Source organism: Rhea americana, unplaced genomic scaffold, assembly GCF_003343005.1.
Source record: "Rhea americana isolate MKP2758 unplaced genomic scaffold, rheAme1 scaffold_35, whole genome shotgun sequence".
Taxonomy (NCBI): Eukaryota; Metazoa; Chordata; class Aves; order Rheiformes; family Rheidae; genus Rhea; species Rhea americana.
In genome coordinates, this window is record NW_028186479.1 from 4,332,847 (window position 1) to 4,347,130 (window position 14,284).

Here is a 14,284-nt window from a genome sequence, read left to right on the forward strand (position 1 = left end):
GGGGGGCAGCAAGGGCGGGAACAGGCGCTGAGGAGGCGGCGGAGGGCAGGGGGGAGCAGGCCCTGGGGCGAGGGGCGCGGCGCGGGGCGCTCACAGCGGATGGTGTGGAAGGAGGCCTTGGGCCGCCGCTCGAAGCTCTCGCCCAGCTGCAGCGGGTGCTCCTCCTTGTCCAGCAGCGGGTTCGCCGCGCCGTTCATGGCCCCGCCGCCGCCGCCGTCCCCGCCGCGGCCGCTCCCTTCCCTTCCCCCTTCCTCCGCCCGCTGCGCGCGCCGCCGCCGCCCCGCGCCCTTCCGGGGGCCGAGAGCAGCCGCCAAACCGCGCCGCCCCCCGCAGGGCGCAGGTGGGAGCCGCGGCGGGACCCTCTCCCCCCCCCCCCAATACCGCGGCTCGGGGGGGGGTGGGGGCTGCGCGGCGCTAACGGCGTTAACGGCTGCTGATGGAGGGGGGGGTGTGGCGGCGGCGGCGGCGGCCTGTGGAAACGCCTGAGCGCAGGCCTGAGCCCGCCATTATCACCGTGCTGGCTTAACTTTTATTATTATTTTCTAACACCGGGTGTTTCCCACRTGTAGCAGGGGCAGTTTACGCGGTTAATTCACCCTCCTCTCCCTCCCCCAGCTTGTCTTATGAAAAAAATGTCTTCCCCCCCGGCCTTGTAGTGCACCAGCGATATAGTTTGCTGATTTTTTTTGCTGTTTGTTTTTTTCTGTGGATGTACCTCTCCCTCTTTAAATTTAAAATACTGTGTATTTTGAGGGTGTTGCTATATCTGTAGGGGATTTTTCCTCTCCAAAGGAGCCTCTTCCCAGTAACCATTCCCATCCTTCCTGGAGGAAAGGGGCAAGTGGTCTGGCTCCTGYGAAGCGGGGAGAAACATGGGCAGTTCTGTGTTTTGTACCATTCACAYCTCTGTGTTTCACGTTTGTGTTCGCAGCATTACATTTGTACTGCGTAAGAGAAAAGAGATAAAATATTTTATTCATTTATATTTTTTTGCTGTAGAGTAGAATTTGTTGTTTTCTTTTTTCCTTTCCATTTTGGGGAAGCGGTGCTGCTGCCCAGTCCTGGTCACCGATGGATGTGGGTGGCACGTTTTGCCTACCAGGAGTTTCAGGGGAGCTATTGGGCCATGCAGGATTTAATTCACGCTTGCCATCCTTCAGGGTCTGGGTGTTTGTGGCAAGGCAGAGGACAGAGCTAGTTTAACGCCTGGGAAAGGGTTTGGATCCTTTCCTGGCCTTTGTGGAACTGTTTTCATTTCTTCGTTTTTGTTAACTTCTGAAAAAAACATAGCTGTGATTGTTCAAACTGCTGTGAATCCTCAGGAAGAGGCAGTGGAAGTAGTGTGAGCRCAGGAAAAATGTTAATATGGTGTGATTTATCAACTGAAATGGGAGTCTGAAAAGATTTGCCACCTGCTCTTCAGCTGTGAGTTTTCTGAGGTGTTACTAACTGGAGTTGCAAAACCTGTGTTTTCCTTTCTAGTCATGTTTTAGTGAAAATAAGCATAGAGCTGCATCATCATTCTCTGGTTGGGCAGTTTTCTGTGATGTGTGTGGAAGACCAGCAGAATTTGTCTGCTATGTTCCTCAACTTTGAGATCGGTGTGATGTTTTACCCAATGGTTAGCTTCGACAGAGGATTTCTGAAAATAAAGAGAGGTAAGTCTGGTGGTTTGCAGTGTGTTGTGTAGGGCAGATCACCATAAAACCTCAAAAAGTGCACATGGTAACCCTCTTCTTTTGATGCTTCTAGATCCTTGGTTATTTACCTAAATTAGGTGATGGAAACATCTGCTAAAAAAACCTCACTGTAGGTCTTTGGTATTCATATCTCTGTGAAAGACTCTAAGATGTTCCATGAAAACACATCGGCTGATTGCTTAAATTTAATAACTACATCTGCTGAAGATGATGCTTTCCAAAAAAAAGGCCATAGTGCAAGGATCCTTAGCCCAGAAGAAGCTGAGAGACTGGCAAAAAATASCATTTTGGTGACTGATTTCAAACAGCTAAAGCTAGAGAAAGAGGCACAGAAGAACTGGGATCTATTTTACAAAAGAAACAGCACCAACTTCTTCAAAGACAGACATTGGACAACCAGAGAGTTTCAAGAATTAAAGGCATGTCGGGAGGTGAGCTGTATACACCTTATCTATTAGTAAAGAGATGTGATCCATTGTTTAGAAATGAGTTAATAGTATTTCTGACAAAGCCATAAAGGTGAGAGCTCTCACATCTTAAGTGTGTAGTACCTTGTGTAGCGTGGTCTCTTTTAATGTCAGAGATACCTCCTCAGAATCAGTTTAGTTTCAGTGTATAATTATTTCATGTTATATATGGAGAATCAAATCTAGAATATTTATTTTATGTGCTAAATAGACAACTTGTCTCTCTGTGATGTGACATGTTCAGATGCAAGTTGCAGCACTTAAAACACTATTTTAAAGAAAACATCCAGAATTACAGGCTAATTGCAAAATATCCTCAAGGGGAATAGTCAGATGCATCTGTTGCTCATTCTGTCTGAATGAGACACAAGACAGCGATGGTACAACAATCTGTTAATTAAGTAGGTGGATGACTAAAGAAATACTAAGAAGTTCCAAAAAGATGTGTGATTTTGCACAAAGTAAAATTCCTGTTTYGTAGTGTCAGATTACAGATGGATAGTTACTTCAGTTTTTGAATCAGTTGTAGTTAACACTGATTTTTGCTTTTAAAATGCTGATTGAACACTATGCATGTATTGTGAGGAAAACAAAAGTGATGGGCTCTATCTTGCATTTCTTCTCCCCAGTTTGAGGATCAGAAGCTGACCATTCTAGAAGCAGGCTGTGGGGTTGGGAACTGCTTGTTTCCACTCCTAGAAGAGGATCTGAATATTTTTGCATATGCTTGTGATTTCTCTCCTAGAGCTGTTGAGTACGTGAAGGTTGGTGTGATATTCAGTACTTCTTTTAGCATGTCTTTAGAAGCTTATGAATTTATGACTGGAGTGAGGGACTTGCCTTCCTTTCTCAAGAAGAGTAGACCAGCATTTGTCAAAGAACAGGGACAGATCGATTTCAGGGGGGCTTCCACTGAAAGAAGCTGAGTCATTGTTCAAGACCTGATTTTTGAGCATGGAATTGTAGTAGSAGCATATGTGAGTTACTTTACCTGAATGTTCTGTGAAGACTTTGTTTTCTTGGGGGGGAAGTTTCTCCTTGATGTTTGTGGGGTAGAGGGAGTCCCAACGATAATCTTGAGGACAAGGATATGAAAGTTCATTGACAATAAAATTTGGAAACTGATCAGAAATAGGTTATGTTTATACTTAACTCACTGCTGAAGAGTGCTGCAATCCAAAGCAATTCTGCCAGTGAGGTTAATGGGGACACTGAACTTTAGAATTATCCTGGTTTGTTAAATTTATAATCAGAGGTAGATTTTTATCTRTCTTTAATTTGAAAGCATTCTCTTACGAGACATTTATGGCTGAGAACCACAAGATGCATATTGCGTATCTCACCCAGACAGTGGAAAGAAACACGTGAGTGGATCACAAAAAGGGGAAAGCAGCTCCCTGGACTGCCACAGATATACTACCAGATGAACTTGGGCTGAATGTATAACGCTCGTTTTTGGTTGGCTTGGTGGTGTCTGCCTCTACAGCTCTTGCTGGACTTTGTTTCCAGAACCAGGTTTTCTTGTATCCAGAAAAAAGAAAAAAAGAAGAAACTGCTAGAAGTGCCAAGCTGCAGGTTGCTTGAACTGTTTACGAGCTACTTGTTGCTGAAGAGCTGTGCTTTGATCCCGTTGTAATAGAGAATTTCTATTAATGATATTTTTGTATTTTTAAAGACTAGAAGCAGTTGTAAAACAGAAATGGTATGATATTTGARTTGTGTCTTAACATATATTCCTTTTCAAATTCCTGAGAACAGACCTTCTTTTTCCACTATTATAGTGCCCAGCAAAGAATTTCATATTGCATTAATCACCTATCAGAAGTTAATATTCTTTTGTCACCTGTTTTGTCTTGCTCTGCTAATTAGTTTCACAAGTTTTCAATCTTATTTTTTAGATAACAAGTACTGCTAATTTTCAGGTAAAGCATATTCTTTTATTTTCTGTAGAAAAATTCCTTATACAGTACTGAAAGATGTAAAGTGTTCCAGTGTGATCTTACTAAAGATGATCTTACAGAAAATATACCAGCAGATTCTGTGGATGTTGTCACACTTATATTTGTGCTCTCTGCCATTCATCCTGACAAAATGCACCTTGTCTTGAAGAATATTTACAAGGTAGGTACGAACAGCTGATTTTACAACCTTTAAAGCACTTTTTCTTTTCCTTTTTGGCTTGAAAGTACAATTTTGTTTTGAAAAAAATAACACTGCTTTTAATGATATTCTTTAATTAACACTCTATTCCATGGAAGTATTTAGCTAGCTTTTGGTATTATGAGGGTTGTTTAAATTGACTAATACATGTCATGAACAAATTAAAACGGTATCTTGAACGGATGAATTTGCTGCTAGTTGTACACTACAAATAATATTTTCAGATTACGGAAATGTCTATGTYTGTAAGATATGAATGAAAGTGAATCAAAAGTGACTTCTAGAGCCACAATGACTTGCAAGTAGAATTTTATTATTAAACACATTTGATCTGTGTGATTTAGAAATGGAGTATTCACAGATACTAACACTAACCTAGCGATASTTGCATTCCTGGGCTGCCTTTGTAGCTGATAGACAGAGGCCCCTCCAAAGGGTARTTTAAACCACTCAAATTGTGGTTACTCTGAATTTCCCTGAGATGAGCCTGTCATATTGACTGTAGAGGGACATAGTCAACTTTTTTTTTTATATACATGTTGTATGTGTGYATATGTTGTATGTGTATTGGAGTTTTTATATTATAAGATATCTTGTTCATTTATCATCAGTAGTTTGTAAAAAAGAATGTCAGATTTTAATATACCTCCAGCAGTTTTCCAAAGTCAGGATTGGTTCTTAGCTCATGCACACGAAAAGGCTGATTACTGTTTTTTTTTTTTTTTTTTTTTTTTTTTGTGGAGGTTCCTGACTCATTTAACTCACATACGGGTTTCTGCACATATTTGTAAGTTGCAAATATTCCTTTTCTCCTCTGAAGAATACATCTGGTATTTGTGGAGGGGGGAGAGTTGTGTACATGAAATATGTAAAGTCAACATGGCTACTGACTACATTTTCTAAATCTTAAACTCTTTGTAGATTGATTTCTTTACGAAAGAGCAACAAAAAATCCCAATCTGCGACCGTTTTTCCTGGAACTGTTCCTTTTGTATTTCTTATGTGTTAGGATACCTTATCTTAGTTCTATGTATGCATGTGTATCTATWTTTATATATGTATATATAGATAGATAATATGGCAAAATCCATTTACCTTGTAATGTATGTGTCTTATGTAACAGGTMTTAAAACCAGGCAAGTGTGTCTTGTTCAGAGACTATGGGCTGTATGACCATGCAATGCTAAGGTTTAAATCTGGCAGCAAGCTTGGAGAAAACTTTTATGTTAGACAAGATGGGACAAGATCATATTTTTTTGCTGAAGGTAAGGCGTATTGTGGATTGTTGTCTTTACTGTTGATCTTCTGTTTAAACTTACTTCAGAAAATTGCTATCATGCCTGTGGAAGTTTTATTTTACATGGATGAACTGTTAAATCTTAGTGTATTTAATTTGCCCTCTTCTTCTGGGAGTTTATTTATAAGACTGACAGGACTTTAGGAGCTCTTACTTGTACAGAAGCTTCTTTAAATGCCATTACGTGACAAGAGCAGTGATTTTTGAACTTCCTGTATTTCATTCAGATTAATTATCTAAAGGAAAAAGAAAAATACTTGGTAAGTGATCAGCTTCATCAAGCACCTAAGCGGTTATCTTGCCACTGTCCTCTTTTGCAAGGTTATTCCTGGCATGCAAGATGAGGGTGTACTGATGAAGTCCATGACTTTTAAAGCAGATCATATCTAGAGTGCTGAGAAACTTGTGCACAGATCCTGCTGAGAGAGTGCTGACTAGCTGCTATCGCTTTCTACTTTCTTCGTCTTTTTGTAAGGATGATGTAAAAAGCATTTCTATGTGATACAGTGACATACTATTCACATACTAAGTGAATGACTTTTCATTCAGTGTTCAGAATGCTTTAGGAAAGAAGATAAYTGTTGCAGTTTACTGGTGGGAAAATTGAAGCATGTAGACATGAAGGAATTTGCTTAGATTCTCACAATGAACTGTGATTATAGCTCTTGTCTCCTAACTCCCATTCTTAATGCTAAACTTCAGTGAAATATTACTTCTCCATATCAGTTACAGGGTACTGTGCAATAAGAACTCTGTGTTTGTTTCTGTGGGGCTTTTTGTTCTTCCTGTAATGTAAAACACAGCTACCGAGGAGACCAATTTTTGGAGCCAAGTAAATGTTCGTATTTTATAACATAATGTACTACCTAATTGCTTCTAATATATAAAAAGCATTAATCATGTCCAAGCTCTTTCTGTTCTTCATAGGATAATGATGAAATTAAGATAATGTAGTCTGTTCTATAGCTTCATTGAAGCATTTCTAGAACTATTATTTGTTGAGCGATTTTTAGTTCTATTTAAACAGTTAGCTCTTACAAACAGAATGGATGAAGAAGGGAAGAAGTAGGAGACTGGTGTTGCTGTGAAATTTTAAAATATATTGTGTATGTTAGAATTATTTCTGAATGAGAAATTTGTTTGATTTGAGAGAAGAATTGTGGCTGKAAGAGGAAAAAAGAAAGGGAGGAGAAGAGAGAGAATTAGTCTTACACTCCTGATGCTGGCAATTTTTTTGCCTTAGACTGGTCTGTGACTGTCTCATGGACCACCTCTGCTTCTATTTTTAATCCATTATGATTGACTTCATTTCGGTTAGTATCAAATAAATATTGCTTAATACTTGAGAACTCTTTTGTCACTAGAACTATGACCTCCCATTGTTCCTGCTGTTTGCTATTAGTGCTATTTTTTGTTTTTTTTAGCAAGAGCACTACACAAGTGTACCAAGTAATTGCTGAATAGGATGATTTGAATGATGCCTATTTATAGTATGTCCGGCCTCAGATGACAATACTGATCTTTTGCCATGGAAAAGAATCACATCTCCCACTCTTTGAAATAATCTTCAATTATGGAGGRATGCTTATTTGTAGTTCTGTGTCATGAAATATGTGCAGCTTCCTCACAATGAGATTTCAGTAGCTGCACARTCAAATTCAATGTGTTTGTATTTCGCTGATGTGTACGCGTCAGTGTACCTGAATCCCACAGAGTTTACAATCTACACATGTGGTTTTGTGGCAGGCTGAAGTGGATGTATGCTTGTACGGTCATCAGACTGGGTGATCTTTTCTCACCTCCCCAGCACATCTCATCTTCTGGTTTTGGCATGCCGATAATCACAAAATCGGCCATTTCAGTGAGTTGATCCACCTGAAATTTGAAAAAAATTGTGAGACTTTTTTTTTTTAAATCAGGTAGCATGAGTTTTGAGTGGCTTAAATTTGCTGTAGAGTTACTCCCAAACTAAATGAAACAAGGAACAGGGAAGGGAAAGGTAATGACTTATAATTAAYATGACAAGTCAATAGCATGGACAACCCCCTCCGTTCCCTAGGTCTGTTTGTGAGGCCCTTCTGCCTTCCATAAGAGAGATGTACCATTAGTGAGATTTTTTTTGTTTATAGAAAATATGTTCAGTTTGACATAGTGTAGGCTAGGTACCATCACATCCAGTTTGCCATTCTTTCCCTTCTTCTGTTAAGCTATGGTATGCAAAGCTCCATACTCTCCCTCATACAGTGATGCAATACAAGGCTGGTTTGCCTTTGAAATATTTGAAAGAAGTGATGTATTGAGTTGTGAAGACCAGCTGCACAAAGTGAAAATGCTCTGAAGTTGGTCACGGGGGAATGAGAAGGCTTACTAAAAATAAGAGATGTGGCAAATTTTAAATACACAAGAACATATGCTTATGTAAATGCTGACTAGTATTTTAAAAACAGCTTAAACACAATCTTACATTTTTCTCTCTCTTTTTTTTTTTTAACTCTTTTTTAGAGTTCTTATCTCAGCTCTTTAAGACTGAGGGATATGAGCAAGTGGTCAATGAATATGTGCAGCGAGAAACTGTGAATAGGAAAGAAGGCTTGTGTGTTCCAAGAGTGTTTCTTCAAAGCAAATTTCGGAAGCCTTTTGCTAAAGCAGACATTCTTGCTGACTAGCAATAACACTGCTTGTTTAAAATGGAAGCTGACATGTTGTTTTACCCTGGCTGTGCTCTTCTGTATTTGGTAAACTGGAAATGGCTGCATCTAGTACCTCTTATTGGTTTTCATCCTCAGATAYGAAATATTTATGTTAATTCAATTTTAAGATGGTTTCGTGAGGCAGGCAACCTATTGAGTGTCTGTATTCCTATTCTTAAAGTAAATCTTGGACAGCACTGTTGGAGGATCAGGTAAGGCAGACTAAATATGGTTAATTTTAAGCACTGTTTTTTAACTTGCTACTGGCATAATTATTGTTTTCATTTTTATTAAAAACTATTTAAAATATATATCCTGTGTTTCTTTTCACCAGTGTTTACTGTAGGCTTGTCAAACTTGCARTATTTTGTCTACTTTCATAGGACTTCTGAATATAATTTCTCCGACACAGGAATGATACTCATTGAGTGGTGTTATATAAGCTATTTTTGTATTTTAATAATTGGTATCTTTTTAATGTGTTCAGCATTTAGGTATGCTTACACATGTTTATATTTTAAATATAATCCTTATTTATTTGATTTCATACTTGAAGGAAGCTATTAAAGGATCAGGCTGTCGTTATTCCTTAATAATTTCAGATGTTCTTCATTTGCTGAGCAGAATTAGTTGAAGCTTTGAGAGGCAGTTTCCCACTTGGAAATGAAATTAGAGAGTCAGATGTATTTTCTTTTATGTTAAGTGTATTCAGCTTCCACTTCCCTTAGTAGAGGTCTTGATTTTCTTGTGCATCACTGTGAGGGAAAGTGTTGGTCTTTACTGTTCCTATTGCAAAAAGCAGCTGTATTGATGCCATCCCTCTCAAAAACGTGACTGCTTGAAGGAACTTGGTCCTCTTCCTTCAGCAGCCGTGGCCCTGGCACTTTCTACTGCAGAAGTCATTTTTTGTCCTTGGATGTTATGATCTCGAAAACATGCCTGGATCTTCARTCTGCATTTTGCACAGCTGCTAGGCAACAGAGGAAGCTTGGAAGTATCTGGTGACTCATATAATGGACTACGCTGATCTTGTATAATTTACACAAGTTGCAACAAGGGAAATCCCAATTAGATATTAGGAAAAAAAAATTCTCTGCGAGGCGGGTCCGAAACTGGCTCAGGGGCCCAGAGAGGCTGTGGAACCTTCCTCCTTGGAAATATTCAGAAGTTGCCTGGGCAAGGCCCTGAGCAACCTGCTCGAGAATTGCTATGATTTGATCTCTTCCAGGCTAAATTACTGTGTGACTGCATGACTCAGGCTGTTGTTCTACTGGACCTGTGTGTTGCTAGATGTCTCASTCATACAAATCTGATGTAGAAGAGGTGAGTGTTTGCCTATGTGTACAACAAACTAGCCATTACAYGTGGAACTGGATTTTTACATCAGTCTTATACTAGTGTGCTTAGAGGGAAATGAACGTTAACTTAAGCAGCATAAAGTCTACTAATRCAAAGTTAACCAGTCAGAATTTTGCGAAAAAATTGGAGCTGTGAGGGATGTTACACAGCTGATATGTTTCTAAACAAGTTTGCAGCAGATCATTGCATTGTGTTGGGGCACCACAGCTTTTTTTGATTTGGTACCATGAGCCCTAAAGCTGGATTTATTGTGTTCGTTTCATTAAACTTTGGCCTCAAAGGAAAAAAAAAAGATTAAGCCAYACAATTCCCCTAACAGCTCTTTGAGGATGGTTATTACATGACATCTCTTCTTCTTCATGGRGAGGATCATCCTGGGGACTTATAAATTCTTGACCCCCTGCCGTGCAAGCTGTTAGCACTTTCTGCCATACTAGTRATAAATGTCTGGTAGTGTTTACAGTAAATGGAAAAAATATATTAAAAAGGAGTATAACAGAGTGATAGCATTGTTATGATCTGAGCAACAATGATTTTGTGGCTTCCCTCAGTAAATGTGCATGAAGGWAGACCAGTGCATGTTGCCTGAGCTCTTTTAATTTTAGAGTTTCAGCCCTGCAGCACTGAGCACCTTGCAGGGCTGGATGCTTGGTCCTTTTAGAGTACACAGCATATAGCATATAAATGAGCCTGAAGGACTGTCTTGCATGGGCTCCCTATCAGTTTAGCATACGACTGGCAGCATATGCGAAGGCAAGTGCACTGAGAAATGTAGGCAAGTAGTAAAATAAATTAATCGGAAGATTTGAGTCAACCCTTACTTAGGGTTTTTTTACTTAGCTACAGACAGCAATTGATTCTTTTTTTTTTTTTGCACTGGACTAAATATTGCCTGTACAATAATATACATTTTTATAGTTGTAGCATCAGTGTTCCTGTCTGTTTCTGCTTGAGGACCTRTTGTTGTTTTTGTGTGGCAACACAAGGGAGAGCAGCAGCATTTATAATTTTTTTTTTCTCATTCAGTCTCATTTTCAGTCAGATCTTGAAAATAAAGTGGCTTGCATTACCTCTGCACCAGAAAGCCTTTCAGCTACAGTTAACAGAAGGCAGAGGTTGTGTTGTGGTGAATGGTTGTGAAGGCTTAATAGGCCTCTGTGCCTCTGCTTCTGTGAACTCTGTGTAAAGTTTGAGGGAGTTGAGTGAGCTTTAAGGAGGCTTTGCATTATCATGTGAGACACAGGAACTGATGGGATACATGGGGCTGTTGTAGTGCTGAGTAAAGTGGATGTACTCCCCCCCCCCAGTCCTTCAGCATTTGCAGACTTCAGTACCTGGAACCCTCACCTGAAACATTGTCCTTAGGAAGACCTTGTAATTGGGGTAAATAGTGTCAAAAGCACCAAAACCAACAACAAAAACAACAACAAACACATGTACTGAATCATACCTTGCACAAGTCAGTGCCTATACCATTGTTGTGGTGAGTGTGTTGATTTGTTCTTTGATTTAAGTTCTTGTCAATCAGTGGGGGCTGATTTAATTGTCTGTATAAGAACTTCCTGTCTCCTATAAGCTGAACTAGCTGCTCTGTCTGGCAAGCATAAATATAGCCAGTAAGTTACTTCATGCTACCACTTTGTTCTGAGCAATAGTTAGAATAGAAGCAAATAAATAGCAGTGGAATTAAGAAAGCCTRATGCTTTTTATGATTTGGTGTACCAGAGATTAGATTCTCTGATGTTTAATAAAGTGGGCACTCTGGTCAAAACTTCTCTTGTAGTTAGGGAATCCTAAATGTCACTCTCCTCTACGGGATTCTCTGTTTCCTACTGGAATTGGAGAGCGAGTCGTAAGAGATTATGTTCATGTGGCAGCTGCTCCCTYAGTAAGAGCATTAATAAGGTCTGTTTTCTCTTTTTGGCTATTTTAATCAGAATTAACAAGAATGTAATGCCTTTGAGTCTTCTGCCATTTTGTATCCTTTAYTGTTCTGTCACATTTGGTTGATGTGTTCAAAAACAACCTAAGACCAAACAGAAATCCCCACACATATTATACATATGCTRTATACATGGATAAGCCTTGTTTCCTTAGAAAATAGGGCTAATGAAAAAAATCTACTTGAACTTTAAAGGGAAGGTAATGGCACCACAGCAGACTACACGTTTTCTTTGATAGCTAAAAAGTGTTTCTGGATTACTGATAGATATCTGAAGGTTCCTTGTATTCTCAAGGCATAATATTTAAGTAGTTAATACAACACTATCCCCATGGTTGAATGTGTGTAATTTGTATGAAACAATGTGCTATAAAAGCTATACCTGAAAATCTCACTGACTCAAGCTAAGCATCTATAAGCATCAGTAGCCAGCTGGAAAAGAAATAGCTTTTGTCTTATAGAAGGAAATTGGTCTATAGACTCCGAAAGGTGATTTATAGGCTGAACAGACTTTTTCAGTTGTTTTGTACAGTTTATAGATCTGGACATATTAGGAGATACAAACTACCAATTAAAAAGAGTTTTATTGGAAGAGTTGTTTGAAAGCTGGGGAAGCAATCAGTGTTAGAATTGATATATGAAGGAAAAAAAGGTCTGTTTAAGTTTCTGGAAAAAAAGTTTTCTTAGTTTCACAGGCCAGGGCTGACATGCAATTAAAAAATAATTGTTCGTGTAAAAGGTGAAATTTGGGGAAGATGATAGCCACAGCTTCTAAAACTGGACTAATGATACAAACAGGGAGAAAGGCATCATCTTATTATGTGCAATATTAGTAGTACAYGCAAGGCATTCTAGGAAGCTCAATTTTGTATTGGAAAGGTGTGTGATGATATGGTTAGTAAAAATAGGAAAGTCTTTGTTTATAGATTTTTTTACCTCCTGTAGCGTAGCTATGATGAATTTTTAGCTGGTTGTGCTGTTCTTATGAAGAAAGATCATAAGTSATTTTAAACATTTGGGAGCAAATGTTTATTGATTGTACAGTCGACAAAAAGATGTGGGCCTCTGGAGTGCAGTAGGTTCAGGATATGACTATGTTTGCACTTTGTAATGTGAGTTCATTTATTAGAGCGAGGCAGATGGCAAGCCTTTAGTGTGGGGAGGTACACAGAGGCATCGCTTGAAAAGATARACACCATTAGCCAGGTAAGATGTTTCATTAGAGAGCTCTTTTCGACCCCACTTCCCATGCTGAACCAAGCACTGTCTACTACTGACACCATTCATTATGTTTACGGTAGGGAGAAAATACTGCTGCTGTGAAATTAAGGGAGTCAAGGGCACAAGGAAACGTGCATGATTTTTCAAGGGATTAGTAATATTGTTTACCTCTACTTAAATGGTTCTAGGTTGGAGATATTACCCCTGTCTCCAGCAAGTGTTAGGTTTCATCCTCGGCAAATTTGGTTGCTTTTGGAAGTCTTGGMCAGAGATGCAATTGTAACTAAATGTATGCTTCTAGGATATGTTAAGTGAAAGGTTTTGCAAAGCACCTGTRTGACTGAAAAATAGAAATCCAGGTTTGTTTTTCTCCTTTGACTTGTAACAAGATTTATGCTTCACAATCATGTCAGTGYTTTTCAGAGTCCCCGCCCTGGTGTATCTACACTGTCTCATCCTCATACAAGCTGGATGTAKCCTATCAACTTCAGCTCCAGTTTCCAGCATCTGTAGAATCTAGTAAACTTAGAGCAGGAATAACAGATTTGTACTTCTCTGAGACGACACTGGCCATAGAGGCCARGAGAAAGCCTGTGAGATCTGAGAGTAAAGCTCAGAACGGAGGAGATCCCACTTTGAAATAAAACTTCCTGAAACAATCAGACTGATAAAGAGCCAGTGTGTATTTGAGAAATACTAAAAATCCTTCCTCTTCCAAACAGACTTTCTTCTATACAAAATATACTGGTAAATACTAGCCTACCCTGCTACTCAAGAGACCCTTTCCAACCCACTAAATAAAAGGTTTTAAAGGAACATAGAAATAAAAGGTTTTAAAGGAACATAGCACAACTTCAAAGGAAAGAGTCTGCTCTATCACAAGCAGGCTCTACCACATTTATCTTTTGAAGCAGGGCAAGGTAGTTCATAAAATGGCAAGGTTGGAAGAGACCTCTGAAGATCATCTAGTCCAACCCTCAGCCTGTATGGGGATTGAACCTATGACCTTGGCATTAGCATCACTATGCTCTAACCAACTGAGCTAAAACCTAGTTTCCCAAAGCCCACCAGAGATGGGGTACACTTGTCAGTTGGTACCAAGAGCTTTTACTTCCATTTCATAATGCATAGTTTGTACTTCATCCATTCATATAAATGTCTTATGTGTGGGAGCTGTGCAGTTTTGGTCAGCAATAGTAGATCAGTGAGGTTTAATGATTTTGTTGGCCATAACAAATCTTAATGTTAGTACTTCCATAAAAGAAAAGCTTCTTGTCAATGACTAAATAGCTTGTTCCTGCAGTTTTGCTGAGGAACTGAAAGAGCAGGACTTCATGAGTGCTAGCAGCAATATAGCTTGTTCATGTGCCAGGCCAGCCTGTCTGTTGGCAGGAAATGCAATGGCAGGCAGCATTTTGTAGTACTGCAATAAAAGTCCAAAGATTAAT

General features: G+C 39.3%; 2 protein-coding genes and 1 long non-coding RNA gene across 4 annotated transcripts in view; 2 read left to right on the forward strand and 1 right to left on the reverse strand.

Moving 5' to 3' along the window:
- Window positions 1-241, reverse strand: part of EAF1 (ELL associated factor 1) — a 20,767-nt gene extending 20,526 nt beyond the window's left edge. For both annotated transcript variants that reach the window (XR_014896695.1, XM_085311846.1), the window contains exon 1: window positions 95-241. Coding sequence is in view for 1 of the 2 variants with exons in the window: in XM_085311846.1 (XP_085167972.1) it covers window positions 95-197 (103 nt within the window). In the remaining variant the exon portion in view is untranslated. The remainder of the gene's footprint in view (window positions 1-94) is intronic.
- Window positions 192-14,284, forward strand: part of SH3BP5 (SH3 domain binding protein 5) — an 86,493-nt gene continuing 72,400 nt past the window's right edge. Inside the window, exons 1-4 of the mRNA XM_085311847.1 lie at window positions 192-340; window positions 1,483-1,658; window positions 1,753-2,131; window positions 2,797-2,931. Coding sequence (XP_085167973.1) covers window positions 1,850-2,131; window positions 2,797-2,931 — 417 coding nt within the window. The 5' untranslated portion in view covers window positions 192-340; window positions 1,483-1,658; window positions 1,753-1,849. The remainder of the gene's footprint in view (window positions 341-1,482; window positions 1,659-1,752; window positions 2,132-2,796; window positions 2,932-14,284) is intronic.
- LOC146591997 (uncharacterized) overlaps window positions 9,377-14,284 on the forward strand; it is an 8,573-nt gene continuing 3,665 nt past the window's right edge. The window contains exon 1 of the long non-coding RNA XR_014896686.1: window positions 9,377-9,637. This is a non-coding gene — a long non-coding RNA (uncharacterized LOC146591997). The remainder of the gene's footprint in view (window positions 9,638-14,284) is intronic.